The 12,207-nt window shown below is 38.3% G+C and overlaps 2 protein-coding genes across 3 annotated transcripts; both read right to left on the reverse strand.

Annotated features, from left to right (window-relative positions):
• Positions 1-474: 474 nt before the first annotated feature.
• On the reverse strand, positions 475-1,679 carry LOC120203507 (glucuronoxylan 4-O-methyltransferase 1-like). Its single transcript, XM_039203789.1, has one exon. The coding sequence runs from the start codon at positions 1,564-1,566 to the stop codon at positions 676-678; it is 891 nt and encodes a 296-aa protein (XP_039059720.1). The 5' UTR covers positions 1,567-1,679; the 3' UTR covers positions 475-675.
• Positions 1,680-2,590: 911 nt separating this feature from the next.
• On the reverse strand, positions 2,591-8,913 carry LOC120203506 (probable serine/threonine-protein kinase At1g09600). 2 transcript variants are annotated; one of them, XM_039203788.1, is made up of 9 exons: positions 8,791-8,913; positions 8,206-8,753; positions 7,667-7,951; positions 6,917-7,234; positions 6,002-6,229; positions 4,891-4,991; positions 3,929-4,043; positions 3,285-3,797; positions 2,591-2,994 (listed from the first exon to the last, which is right to left on the reverse strand). In XM_039203788.1, exons 2-9 carry the CDS (start codon positions 8,677-8,679, stop codon positions 2,809-2,811), a joined length of 2,220 nt encoding a protein of 739 aa, XP_039059719.1. In that variant the 5' UTR covers positions 8,680-8,753; positions 8,791-8,913; the 3' UTR covers positions 2,591-2,808. The 2 variants fall into 2 exon arrangements, with proteins under 2 accessions (XP_039059719.1, XP_039059717.1); XM_039203786.1 differs by lacking the exon at positions 8,791-8,913 and having other exon boundaries at positions 8,206-8,784.
• Between the last annotated feature and the right edge of the window lie 3,294 nt (positions 8,914-12,207).

Below are 12,207 nucleotides of genomic sequence, written 5' to 3' on the forward strand. Positions count from 1 at the left end.
ACTGTAATGTATTTTAACCAATGATAATTAATGTTATAAATATAATTTTATAATATTTTTGTACGTTATATTAGAATTAATATATATTCATAAAAAGAACTTAATAATTTTCAAATCTAGTTTAACTTAAATATTATTTATGTTAATTTTATAAAAAAATATCAAGTTGGGTATAATGATGAAGCATTAAATTTCTGTAAGGTCTCAATATCATATTTGATTTATTTTTTATTGTCAAATAAGATTGCAATATTTGTATATATATTGCATTTAATTTACTACAAGTTTAAATTTTAATATTGTGATAGAAAATAATTAGAATAAAAGGTCACATAGTACTTAATTTGAATTAGTCGAGTAATAAATGAATTCCGGTGGTGCTAAATAATATAAATTATAGAGATTTAAAAAAAATCATGAAATACCCCACCCAAAAAGAAGAAATGAAGATCAGAAAGCGTAGAACTGATATCTTTATTATAATTTCTGCAGTTCTGATATCTCAGATCAAAGAAATGAAGATCAGAAAGCATGCATGCATGCATGGCAATTTGCACTGCAATAGTGCTATGCTTTCCTATTTTCCTTTGAAATTAATATATAGATTCAAACAAAAAAGGGATAATTCCCCACGAGATAACATCAATTAGCAATATGACAGAATTTGTATGATCATCACTCAGGGCAGAACGGCCTCTCCAAGCTTTCCTTATGGCTAGGGATTCTGAAGTGTCTAAGCCTCCCTTCTTGCTTTTTCATGTACCCTTCACACAGAAATGCCATGGAGAATTTGTCTTCGACGGCTCTGTTCACATCGTGGACAAACACGTCAGTCTCACCTTTATCTTTATTCCTCGCCATCATACCCGCGGTGTATATGGCGTTCATCCTCCCCGGGGCGTCCTCGTGGTACCCGGTCGGGGCGTCTACCATTATCAAGTCCCATTTCATCTCGTGAACCACACTCGGCAAACCTTTCAATGCAAGTTGGCACATTGAGTATTTAGGGTCGACGATCGCCGTGCATTCGGGTCCTCTACCTACGTCCATGAGATTATCGGCTTGGTTCACCTTGCTGTCATATGTGACATGGTAGGATTCTAGTATGGGAAACCGACGTCGGATTTGCTCGATCCAAGCCTCGTCTTCTTCGAGGAAAACCGTCCGTCCGCCGTAGTTGAGCGAACTCCACATAAGGCTGTCGTGGCCTAGGCCGAATATTAGGAAGTTGCACGGTGACTTTTTCTCTAGGATTTTCGCCGTGACCGAGATCTCTTTCCACGTTTGCTGTGGAGTGATACTTGAAGTCGCGTAGTGGATGAGAGCTTGGGCGAGAGTACGCGATATCTTGTCACACAACGGCGAGCAATCAGCTGTGCTTTTGCTTTGTTTGACAGCACTAGATGTTCTAGCTGGTGCAGGAGTTCGTAACGTGCTCCTAGACAATGTGTTTTCTTTGGAAGACGACGATAAACTCGATCTCAACACAAAAAGGAGGAGAAAAGCAAAGAAAACCCCCAAAAGGAGGACCTTAAAATTGAGGGCTTGACTGGTCTTAGGCCTCATGTTTTGTCTGAAATGTTTGAAACAAACAAATATTACGAGAAACTCAAGAACTGGTTTGGCCCTTTGTCCCTTTCTGATATTTTAAACAAAAATGGTGGTACTACAGGGTATGATATTTGGTTTCATTGTGCTTTGAAATGAAGGAACATCAGATACTTGATGAAGACAAAACATCTGCAAGGATTGTGAATGAAGCAACACTGTGGTTGGCACATCTACAAGTTTGGTGGATTTCATTAAATTAGGGTTCTTTTGTTTCTGTTTGGGATTTAATGGATTTGACATGGTTACTGTCTTAATACCCAATTTGTTGCTTTATGAGATCATTCATTTTTAAGGTGTAACAGCAATGAATGATTAGGGAAGCCTTAGTTTTCAGAATTTGGTAGTTGAATGACCTGTCAAACAATGATAGGTTATTGTGTTATTGAAACTGACATGGAAGTTAAATTTTCTATTTCGGTTGTTAAATTCCCAAGGCAGGTGATCAAACGAATGGAAGCTTTCCTGATATCCAAACTCGATTCGAAATCAAAATTGATAAAATCGGACTCGCTCGAATTAAATCGAATCAGATGAAGCTGATAACCTGTCATTGGAATAAGCAGATGATATCACATTGGTTAGTGATAGATATGCAATTGTGCCTTGTACAGAAAGCAAGACAGTTCACTGCAATAGAAAGTAGTGCATTGGTGTGTGACTTGCTACCTTGCCGGATAAAAATATCCACTGAATCAAGTGATATCAAAGGTGAAATCCTTTTAAACAAGGCCCGTAAGATTCGAGAAAATTCGAGATAATGATTCGACCATTAACGAAAAAAATTTGCAGTGATATGTATCAATCTATACGAAGGCTATTTTAGCTGTACAAAGCATAGTTCTGAAAGTTGGAAAATCACAGGCCTCTACCTACGGTAACAACAAAATGGCCTGTATGCAAGTTTCGAAGATAAATCACCAATTCACCAAATAGCAATCAATATTGTCAGTCGTCCGATCGGTGGAGGGGAGGGGAAGGGGGGTAGAACTGACTGAACTTTAGCCAGAAAGGTTGTCCTTGTTGCTGGGTCGAAAATCCATGAGAATTTCATGCTTATTGAACATCATCTGGTAGCAAGACTTGTCGAACCTCCAAAAGAAAATAATTCTTCCTAATATCTATTCTATGATACACTGCTGAGCTTCTCGGCCGGAGTGGAAGCTTCTTACCGGTTTGTCTCCTGCCTTTTCTCAGGTGTTAAAGTAACGATTCAGTCTGTCCATTGTGATCAAGGTTAGTTCTCAATTTTGTCTTGTCTGAACGAGCTTTGCGGAAAGCATTCTGAATCTGTCTCTCGTGCTCTTTAAGCATTTCCTCAAGGTTCCCTCCACGAGGCAACAATGGTCCAGAATAATGGATTTGGTTATTCATGGAAACATAGCCCTAGATTCACAGACAAGTGTTAGCAACTCCGACAGTTGAAACTGATAAATTTTTTTGTTCATTATGCTACGAATATTGTAAAAGAAAATGTTATAAACTATGTTATTTGCCAAGAATTCGCTTTTAGCTTCAATTTTCATGGATTTCTAGGAAATGATCATCACATAAAAATCTTACATTCAGAAATCAATTGTCACAAGAATGGATGTTGAATCTATCAAAGAAGGAAAAAAAAACAGGATGTTTAGGATGAATGATAAAAACCGATTCTGTTTACCAATTTCCCTTACCACTGCTGCTGATTCCTTGGAAGATGGTTGTTCATCCTTCACATTCGAACCCTTTGGCCTATTGAGTAAATGACGGGACAATTCATGCTTTTCAGACGACTCCGCATTACCCAGAAGGTTATATCCAGCATTAAAATGCTCCTCTGGCCAGTGAGGATTTATGTTATTCTCTTTCGTCATATCAAACCGTGAACTACCCCTAACTGCAATTGAATTAGAAAATCTGGACAATTCCAATGTTGCTCGATGGACATGTAATGTTTCAGATCTCAACTCTTCAAGCTTCCTAGGAGAACCAAATCCTTGAGCTAATGCCTTCATAGACTCAATCTCATTCGTTTTCTTATTCCGTGAAGATCCAAATCTACTAGGTTGCATTGAACGGCCCGAATGAGAGTTGTATAAAACTCTTTCTGCTTCTTTCGAAGGCTCAATAGGGAAGGCAGCACCCCTGCCTTCTTGAGAGTAGCATACTTCACTGACACTTTTTCCATTGAACTGTCCTCGCCGCTTCTGTATCAAGCAACATAGTAAACATCAGTTCTGACCAAAAGACTGATATTGCATTGGAAAGTGTTCAAACACCACGATCATAAGCATATGCAATGCGCAAAAGCAAATAAATCTTGCAAGCTAGAAAGTACCTGTATGGATGTTTGTAACTCAGCATTGATATCTGGGGCAGGAACAGCTATAGATTCTCTTGAAACCCTTCTAACAGGATCACGTGCATGTACTTTTCCACCAGAAGCTCTTTGCCTGGTTTTCCAGTTAACAAACAGGAAGAACAATTGTTTTATACCTTTTCTAGGGGAAATTTAGATAGCAAGAACATAATCAACAAAACAAACCACGAGTCAATTTGAGAATTTCACCTCTTTCATGTACAAATGACAATATAACCCAAACCAGTTGGGTTAAGCTATCCTCGCCCAACCCTTTAGAGCCTTTTTCTTTCCGGAAAATTGGCTCACGAGATGGGGTTGATTTTAGATCAAACCTTACCCTCCAGCAGTGAAAAGTTTATCAAATACCTCTTTTAATTTTAGAATAATTCAAACTTTTATAAAAACATTTGAATTTTTTTATATATTGTAATTAACATAATATAAAAGATTTATGTGATATTCTGGGACAGGTAGAATTGGATTCTGGAGAGTTTTTCTTTTTTTTGGGTCGGATGTCGGATTTAGTCGTTCAAGTTTTTTTTTATTTTAAAAAAGGGTTGGGGAGGAGTCAAGGAAGAAGATATACAACTATACAAGTCAGGTCAGTGTCTGACCTTGCAAAAAACAGCCCCACCGCACTCGGTTGCTATCCCTACTTTCTTGTGGGGGAGAGATCTTAGTAAGTTCAGTTTCTTTCCTTGTTATTTAATTAGCCATCAAAGATTATGTTTAGGATGTGAGCCAAAAATATCATGATTTTCGTACTTCGACACAATGTCAAATGCAGATCGCAAAGAAGTTACAAAACCTTCCAGCATAATGAACTAAATGACCAGAATATCGGTTAACGTTTAATAAGCCACAATACAATTTTCACACAACATTGTTTAAACATTGATGAGATAAAAAATCTAATACAAAGTAGGAGCAGATAATACCTTCTAGATTCCTCTTCTCGAAGCTTGACATCAAACTCCTTACTAGGTGGATACTTCGGCAAACTAGATGGATCACAGGGAAGAGGCTGTGCTGTAAAGAACTGGAAGGAAAAACTATTGAGTTAAAACAAAATTACTAAAATGAAATATGGTCAATAAAAAGAATGTTAAGAAGACAAGTAAGAAGGATGAAAAGGTAGGATAATCATAGGCGGCCAACATTGTTGACATTTTAATGAACTACCCAGCAGGGCCAAGACACAAGCTGTGCAGCAACAATTTCATAGTTGAAATATCGAACATGTTATTTCTCAAGTAATCATAAGCAACCAACATAGTTGACATTCTAATGAAGAACTACCCAGCTGGACCAAGACACAAGCTGTGCAGTAAGTCAGTAACAATTTATCGAACATGTTATTTCTCAAATAAGAGGAAGAAATGAAGAGTGCCAATGAACCAAACAAACTGGGCAATTATAAAGATGCGACTGATAACATTTCAAGCACAAAGAAAGGCTTCTTGCTTATTATAAACAAGATATGCTTTCCATTCTTAGCAAGTTAACCAAACGGTATATTTGAATTCCCAACCAAGACAAAACATTACAAGTCAAATAGTTAATTGGCCCTTAGTCTTGGTTTGGTAAATACTTGTTCCAAGTTCATTATACAATTGTAGATGGCACTAGCGTACGGGTTCATGAAATGAAAGGAACTAAATGTACACTCTCCCCCTGTTCTCTCATTTCTTCTCGAAAATCGCTCCCACTTATCTCTTCCTTTCTTCTTTTTTACTTCTTGCTCACTGTTTCTTAGATACTATCCATATTCCATATGGGATTGCATCTGAATAAGGGCACTCTTATGAAGATTGTGAATGGTAATCTGTTCAAGCCAACGAAATCGGGGTTAAGACTTTGGAGGATTCCATTCTCTTTTTTCTTGTATAAGAAAACTCACCAACATAAATAGTTCTCAAGGAAATCAGTTGAACTAACAGACAGATTGATCCCCAAAAAACACAGTAAATAAGGTAACAAGTAACAACTAAAAGAGCTTTGTTCTTGATGAAAAATTCACACCTTTGAGGAATACCATATTAACTTTACCTCACTCTGAAGTGCTGAAGAAGCAGTTCCACGACACTCGGGTTCTATTGCAAGAAGAACCTCCAAAAGGACCAAAGCAGATGCAGGGAAGTCCTTGAATTTCTCGGGAACACAACGTTTATAGGGTTGTTGAGGTTTGAAAATGGTTGCATGTGGCAATTTTGATCGCTTCCAATACTCTTCAGAAGGTGATCCACAGAGTTTGAAGATTTTATGCAGTTGTTCAACCTAAAAAGGAGAAATGATCAAATGTCACACGCCATAAATTAAACCACAAAGCTCAACTGCAAGTGTACCGCAATAAGTTTCATATAGTACATTCTGGCTCAGATCCAGAGTACACATTCATAATGAAAATTATATGGATAAATGTTGAATAACTAGTAGTGCATCAGTTAAATCATGGTCCAGTAAATTATCAACTAAATTAGATGACCTCTGCTGTGTATATAGAGTATGTCTACACCAGCAAAACCCCCTCCCCCAAACCACCTTAAAAGTAAAAATAGACCCAACAGAAACACATAATGAGCAAATAATTGGCAGTTAAATAAATGGAACATGAAATGACAACCAAATTATGTACCTAGATCATTGCAGAGTGCTACTAGTATGACTTGAAGATTAAATTTTGGTATCCAGGTCTACCAATGTAATAATATCAAAAAGGGACCCAAAGTTCTCGTTGCATTTATATTTTTCCATCTTGTTAAGTGTGAGCACCAACATGCATACATCCACAAACACACACAACTTATATATATAACCATGCATATACGATATTGATAATTATGTCACCATAAGGAGGAGGTTTCTTGTGTCTATCAAAAGAACAAAAAAACTTCATAGAAGCTACCATGCACTAGAAGTTTGAAATTATATGCATCGACACACCAAAACAAATGAAATAAGTACCTCGGTTCTTCCAGGCATGATAGGCTTCCCAGCAAATAATTCAGCAAGTATGCATCCAGAACTCCACAGATCAACAGCAACTCCATAGTTTATAGAACCAAGCAAAAGCTCAGGAGGGCGATACCATAAGGTTACTACACGACTTGTTAGAGGCTGCTTCTGATTGGGATGGAAAAATGTTGCCAGTCCAAAATCACCAATCTTGAGGTTTCCATTACAGTCTATCAAGAGATTTGAGCCCTTGATGTCACGGTGCAAAACACCATGACTATGGCAATGGTTGAGTCCTTGGAGAAGCTGTTGCATATAACACTTGATCTGCACAGTTACACAAAAAATTCAGCATTTGAACACCCTAACAACCAAGTCCCTTGTCTTCCATTTGAGTAAGAAAAGGCTAAATATAATTTTTCACCATCAAATATAACTCAGTATAATGAAAGGTTGCAACTTTGACAAAAAAAATTGCTTCCATTTGTACAAGCAGCTAATAACCAAAGAAAGGAGTTTCCACCAAATTTGCTTTCCTATTTGAGTCGTAAATTGTAATGGTTTTTTGCTACATGAACAATATGTTCCATCAAAAACCAATGGAAAGCCACTCACAGTTCAGTATGCCACATACTTCTTTTGAAATTGTTTTCTTCCATCATGACTAGACTCCTTTGTAGTCCAGAAAATTATAAGATCACATACATTATGCTGATCTAAACAACATTAATCAAATAACTATTGAAGATATGAAAGTACCTGAGATTCAGTGAACTTAACCTCAGGTGCTGCTAAAAGCCCTGCAAGATCATGCTCCATGTATTCAAATATAAGGTATAGGCTTCCAGATGCCCTGGAAGTAATTAGACCTTCAAGCTTCATGACATTAGGATGATCAAGCCGACGCAAAATAATAATTTCTCTTGCCATGAAACAAACACTTCCAGGGTCCACATTAACAAATCGAACTTTCTTCAAGGCAACTAACTTATTGGATTCAAGGTCACGAGCTTTGTACACACTGCTGTAAGTTCCTTGACCAATCTACATTATTTGCGGGACAGTTAACTATATTTACTGAAAGCAGAAAAATAGTATAACATAAAAGATTACATCAATAAATCAAAGAACTAAACGACCCTCACAGATTGCCATAATTTGTATCAAAATGCACATTAACAAAACACATTCTCATTCGGGAAAAAATATGCATATGAAAAACACAAATTTCTGGAATGGGCGGAATACAAGAATCAGAACTCTAAAAAAGCAATAAAAGATAAAGCTATTGAGCAGACCTTCTCCAACTTCTCGAATGACTCTGCCTTTCGAGGTATCCATCCATTGATAGCTTCCCCTGCTACTGCTGCAAGCCAAGAAGGCCAACCAGCGACTACCTGTGCACCTCTCTGGCCACCAGTTGCATTCACGATCCTGGATATCCTAGGCTGCCCTTGTCCACCCATCGCCTCGGCCTCCATTGTTGAACGTGTTTGCAGCTGAGATGGGGACCTCTCAACAACCGATGACGCAGCCTTCTTTTCCTCATCATAGGAAGAGGGTGAAGGCCCTGAAACGGCACTATTGTTAGGCTGCTGATCCGAGATCAACCGTGCAGTGGCATCTGTCTCAACCACCCCATTGTCCCTTTCAAACGAAACAGATCGCTTCTTCGCTGTTTTTCTTGAGTTCTTGTGAGCCTTGTCCCTTTTGCCATGGTTATTTTCGACATAGTCATTTGCTCGAGCGCCTTTCGAGCAAATGCAACCCATAATTTAGAGCACCTGTTGCTTTTCCAACCAGAAACTGCCTCATTCAATGTAGTCTCCCTCTTGGTTAATATCGGGTTCAATTATTATTATTTTTTTTTTTGAAAAATACGGATTCAATTATCCTCAAAGAAAATGCGTCCTAATTTTCTCACTTAAAAGTAATACAACTTGCTCTAGTGAATGAGAAAGACTCAGATCCAAAATCAAAAGGATATCCCAAAGAGATCACTAATTCAACAGATCACAAAAAGTTTATAGCACAATCAACAAAAACCCATATCCCCAAATAATAAAACGCAAAAAAAAAAATCCCAGAAAAACGGATCAAACTGACAATTTTATGAACCAAATCGCAGGCTGTGCTCCAAGAGAATAATAACTAAAACGAAAATGCATATAAACTTAAGCAATAATGAAAAAACTATCAATTAGTTTTCTCCAAATACCAATAGTTGAATTTTCTAAATTTTTTTGAAGACAGAAAACTGAAGTAAATGCGTCGTACAAGAAAATGGGAATTCGAAAAACACTAGTTTCATTTTTTTTTAATTTGACAAATATTACTCTCTTTTTTAGAACAATGCAAAATGTTTAGAAGTTCTTACAAAAGAAGAGATGAATACGGATCTGCGTATCAGTCCGGAGATTACGAATAGCCCTCGAAAAAGAATAACTTTTGGTTCCCTTCACCCTCCTCTCGTTTCACGACTCGAACAAAATCAGATTTTATTTATTTTTAATCAATAAAACCAGAAAGAAGAAACTAAAATGAATGCAGTTCTGCGTTCCGAAGCGGAGAGAGATGTGTTGCTGTGGTGGTTTTTTGTGTTTGGTAGAGAGGAATGTATACAGTGGAGAGGAAGGAGAGTGGAAGATGGAGGTTTGACGCGCCGCACGAGCGGAGGGAGAAGGTGGTGCAACGTGGCGTGTAGTGAGGGCCAGTGGGACCGACCGGAAATATCGTGGCTGCCAGCGACGTGACTGCAAAATGGATTTTTCAACTATTTTGTGGATTTTTCAACTATTTTGTCGGCCCGTAGGGAATTTTCATCTAACTCAAAATTTGATATGATTTTTTTTTGGTACATTAGGAGAAAACAGAAAATTAAATTCTCAACTCGCTCGCTTTGTTCTTGTCAACTGTCAACATCGCTTGGATTTCCGCTGGAGGCGAATGTAAAATGGAGGAATGGTCTTCTTGAATGAGCGCCAGATTCGCCAGTTTATCGACGCATTTGTTTCCTTCTCGCCAGATGTGTCGAACTTCAGTCACCCATCCTTCCTTTATAATATCTAAACAGTCAGTAACCAACTCAAATTCCGGAAAATCTTCCTTCATGTCTCCATTGAATAGATCCACAATCCATTTAGCATCCATTTCAAGGACCAGATTTCTTGAACCAAGACTTTTAGCTAAATTAAGACCCTGACGAGCCGTCCGCAATCGAACTATTAACCCTCCCTAATCTCAACATGAACCCCGCAATCCAATCACCGTTACTGTCCCGGATTAAACCACCTGCAGCAGCCAAGCCTGAATTCAATTTATACACACCATCAGTATTAAGAATCCATACTCCCTCAGGAGGTTTTTTCCATTTAATCAAGAACGGATCATGAACCATCCTTCTATGCGCATTTGACAGAGACTTCTCCATATCCCTTGCAAGCTGTTTAGCATAATTTATAACTTTAAAGGGATCAAATTTCGTTTCTTTGAAGATCCTTTCATTCCTGCTCTTCCACAGTCCCCAAATTATAGCCATAAACAAAGGACCCCATTCTAATCCATCAAACCCGACCTTCTTTGATAGACAATTTCATTTCAGCCAACTCCTAAACTCCAACGAAGTAAATTGGTTGTCCTGCTCCTTCGCTTGTAGTTCTTCCCAAACGGAATTTGCTGCTCGACACGTCCGGAATATATGGTCAATGGACTCTGTAACATCTCGGCAATCTTTGTAGTTCGCATTCTGAGTCATATTCTTCCTGCATCTAACTTCATTCGTATTAAGCTTGTCAAGGTAAGACAACCAAATAAAAAAACTGATTCTTTCAGTGGTTTTAGTTCTCCATACCCACATTAGATTGTCCCCAGTATGACCACCGACATCCATGTTAGACATGGTTTGATAGGCTGAAGTAACCGTAAATTGCCCATCCTTTGAGAAGCCCCAAGTGTTAACATCATGTTTGTTAGGATCAGTTAATTGCGGGATCGGAACTTTTTGAATTTCCAGTTTTGTTTCCTCTGCGATCATGTGCTGTATTCCTCGGATATTCCAAGATCTATCATCGTCAATGTATCTGGCCACCTCTTCAATTCTGCTCGGGTGGTCCATTAGGGGATATAAGTTTTTCAACGGTTCTTTACCTACCCACCAGTCTTGCCAGAACTTAGCTTGAACACCTGACTTAATCTGCCATTTACGCCCATGCTTTAATAAATTGCGAGTTCGTAGCAGTCCCCTCCATGTTGAAGAGCTATTTCCTCTTGAATCTGCCTCCAAGAAATCTTTATTCTTTAGATATTTTCCTTCAAACACTTTGCACCAGTGATTCTCTTGTCTGGTGAGAAGTTTCCAGCTGTTTTTTGCCATGAGAGCGATGTTCATTAATCTTGCTTTACGGATGCCTAACCCTCCCGTCTTTTTGGATTGACACACTTTATCCCAGCTGACCAGATGATTGTGAGCATTCGCTATATCTCCTCCCCACAAAAAATTACAATTGATTATGTCCAGCTTTCTACAGACCGAAACAGGAAGTACGGAAGTTTGCATCGTGTGTATTGGAATGACATTTGTAACGCTTTGAATGAGCGTTTTCCTACCCGCCATGGATAGGACTCTTCCTTTCCAGCCTGCCAATCTTTTCATTACTTTTTCAATGAGAGGATCATAGGTTCCTGCATTAACTCTTTTATGGATTATAGGGACTCCCAAGTAAGTTCCCAAATTATCCGTAAGGGGGATGCCACACAATTCACTTAGGTGTTGAGCTGTGGAAGAGTTAATATTTGGGGAAATAAACAGTTTTGATTTAAGGAGATTTACCTCGACAACAGCTACTCGGCTAAATTCCTCTAGGCAGCCTTTCATGTATTGCATTTGATCAGAATTCGCTTCTACAAACAGTAGGAGATCGTCCGCAAAAAATAAATGGCTTAATTTAATTCCACCCCTCGAGCTATTGAACGGTTTCCATATACCCCTATCCACTTTATCCAAGATGATGTGAGAGAGTCTTTCCATAACCAATATGAACAAGTAAGGCGATAACGGATCACCTTGGCGTAGACCTTGCTCAGGACTGAAGCTCTCGGTGATTTCCCCATTCCATAACGGTTCAATAGTAGTGGAAGTAATGCAAAACATTATTACCTCTATCAATCTTCCAGGAAAATTGAAGTCTTTGAGAGTTTTCTTGAGAAATTCCCAACTGACATTGTCATAGGCTTTTTGTAGATCAATTTTGGCGATCACTGCACCCTTCCTTCCTTTAAGGTTCATCATGGAATGTACTGCC

This window comes from Hibiscus syriacus, unplaced genomic scaffold (genome assembly GCF_006381635.1).
Source record: "Hibiscus syriacus cultivar Baekdansim isolate YM2019G1 unplaced genomic scaffold, ASM638163v2 tig00009942_pilon, whole genome shotgun sequence".
Taxonomy (NCBI): Eukaryota; Viridiplantae; Streptophyta; class Magnoliopsida; order Malvales; family Malvaceae; genus Hibiscus; species Hibiscus syriacus.

Excerpts from the sequence above, each read along its gene's own strand:
- LOC120203507 (XM_039203789.1), bottom strand. The coding sequence starts at position 1,566 with ATGAGGCCTAAGACCAGTCAAGCCCTCAATTTTAAGGTCCTCCTTTTG.
- LOC120203506 (XM_039203788.1), bottom strand. The coding sequence starts at position 8,679 with ATGGGTTGCATTTGCTCGAAAGGCGCTCGAGCAAATGACTATGTCGAA. Across the intron at positions 4,992-6,001 it reads CTTCAGCACTTCAGAGTGAG|TTCTTTACAGCACAGCCTCT; the intron begins GTAAAGTTAATA and ends TTTTCCTTCCAG. Across the intron at positions 3,798-3,928 it reads AGTTACAAACATCCATACAG|AAGCGGCGAGGACAGTTCAA; the intron begins GTACTTTCTAGC and ends TGCTTGATACAG.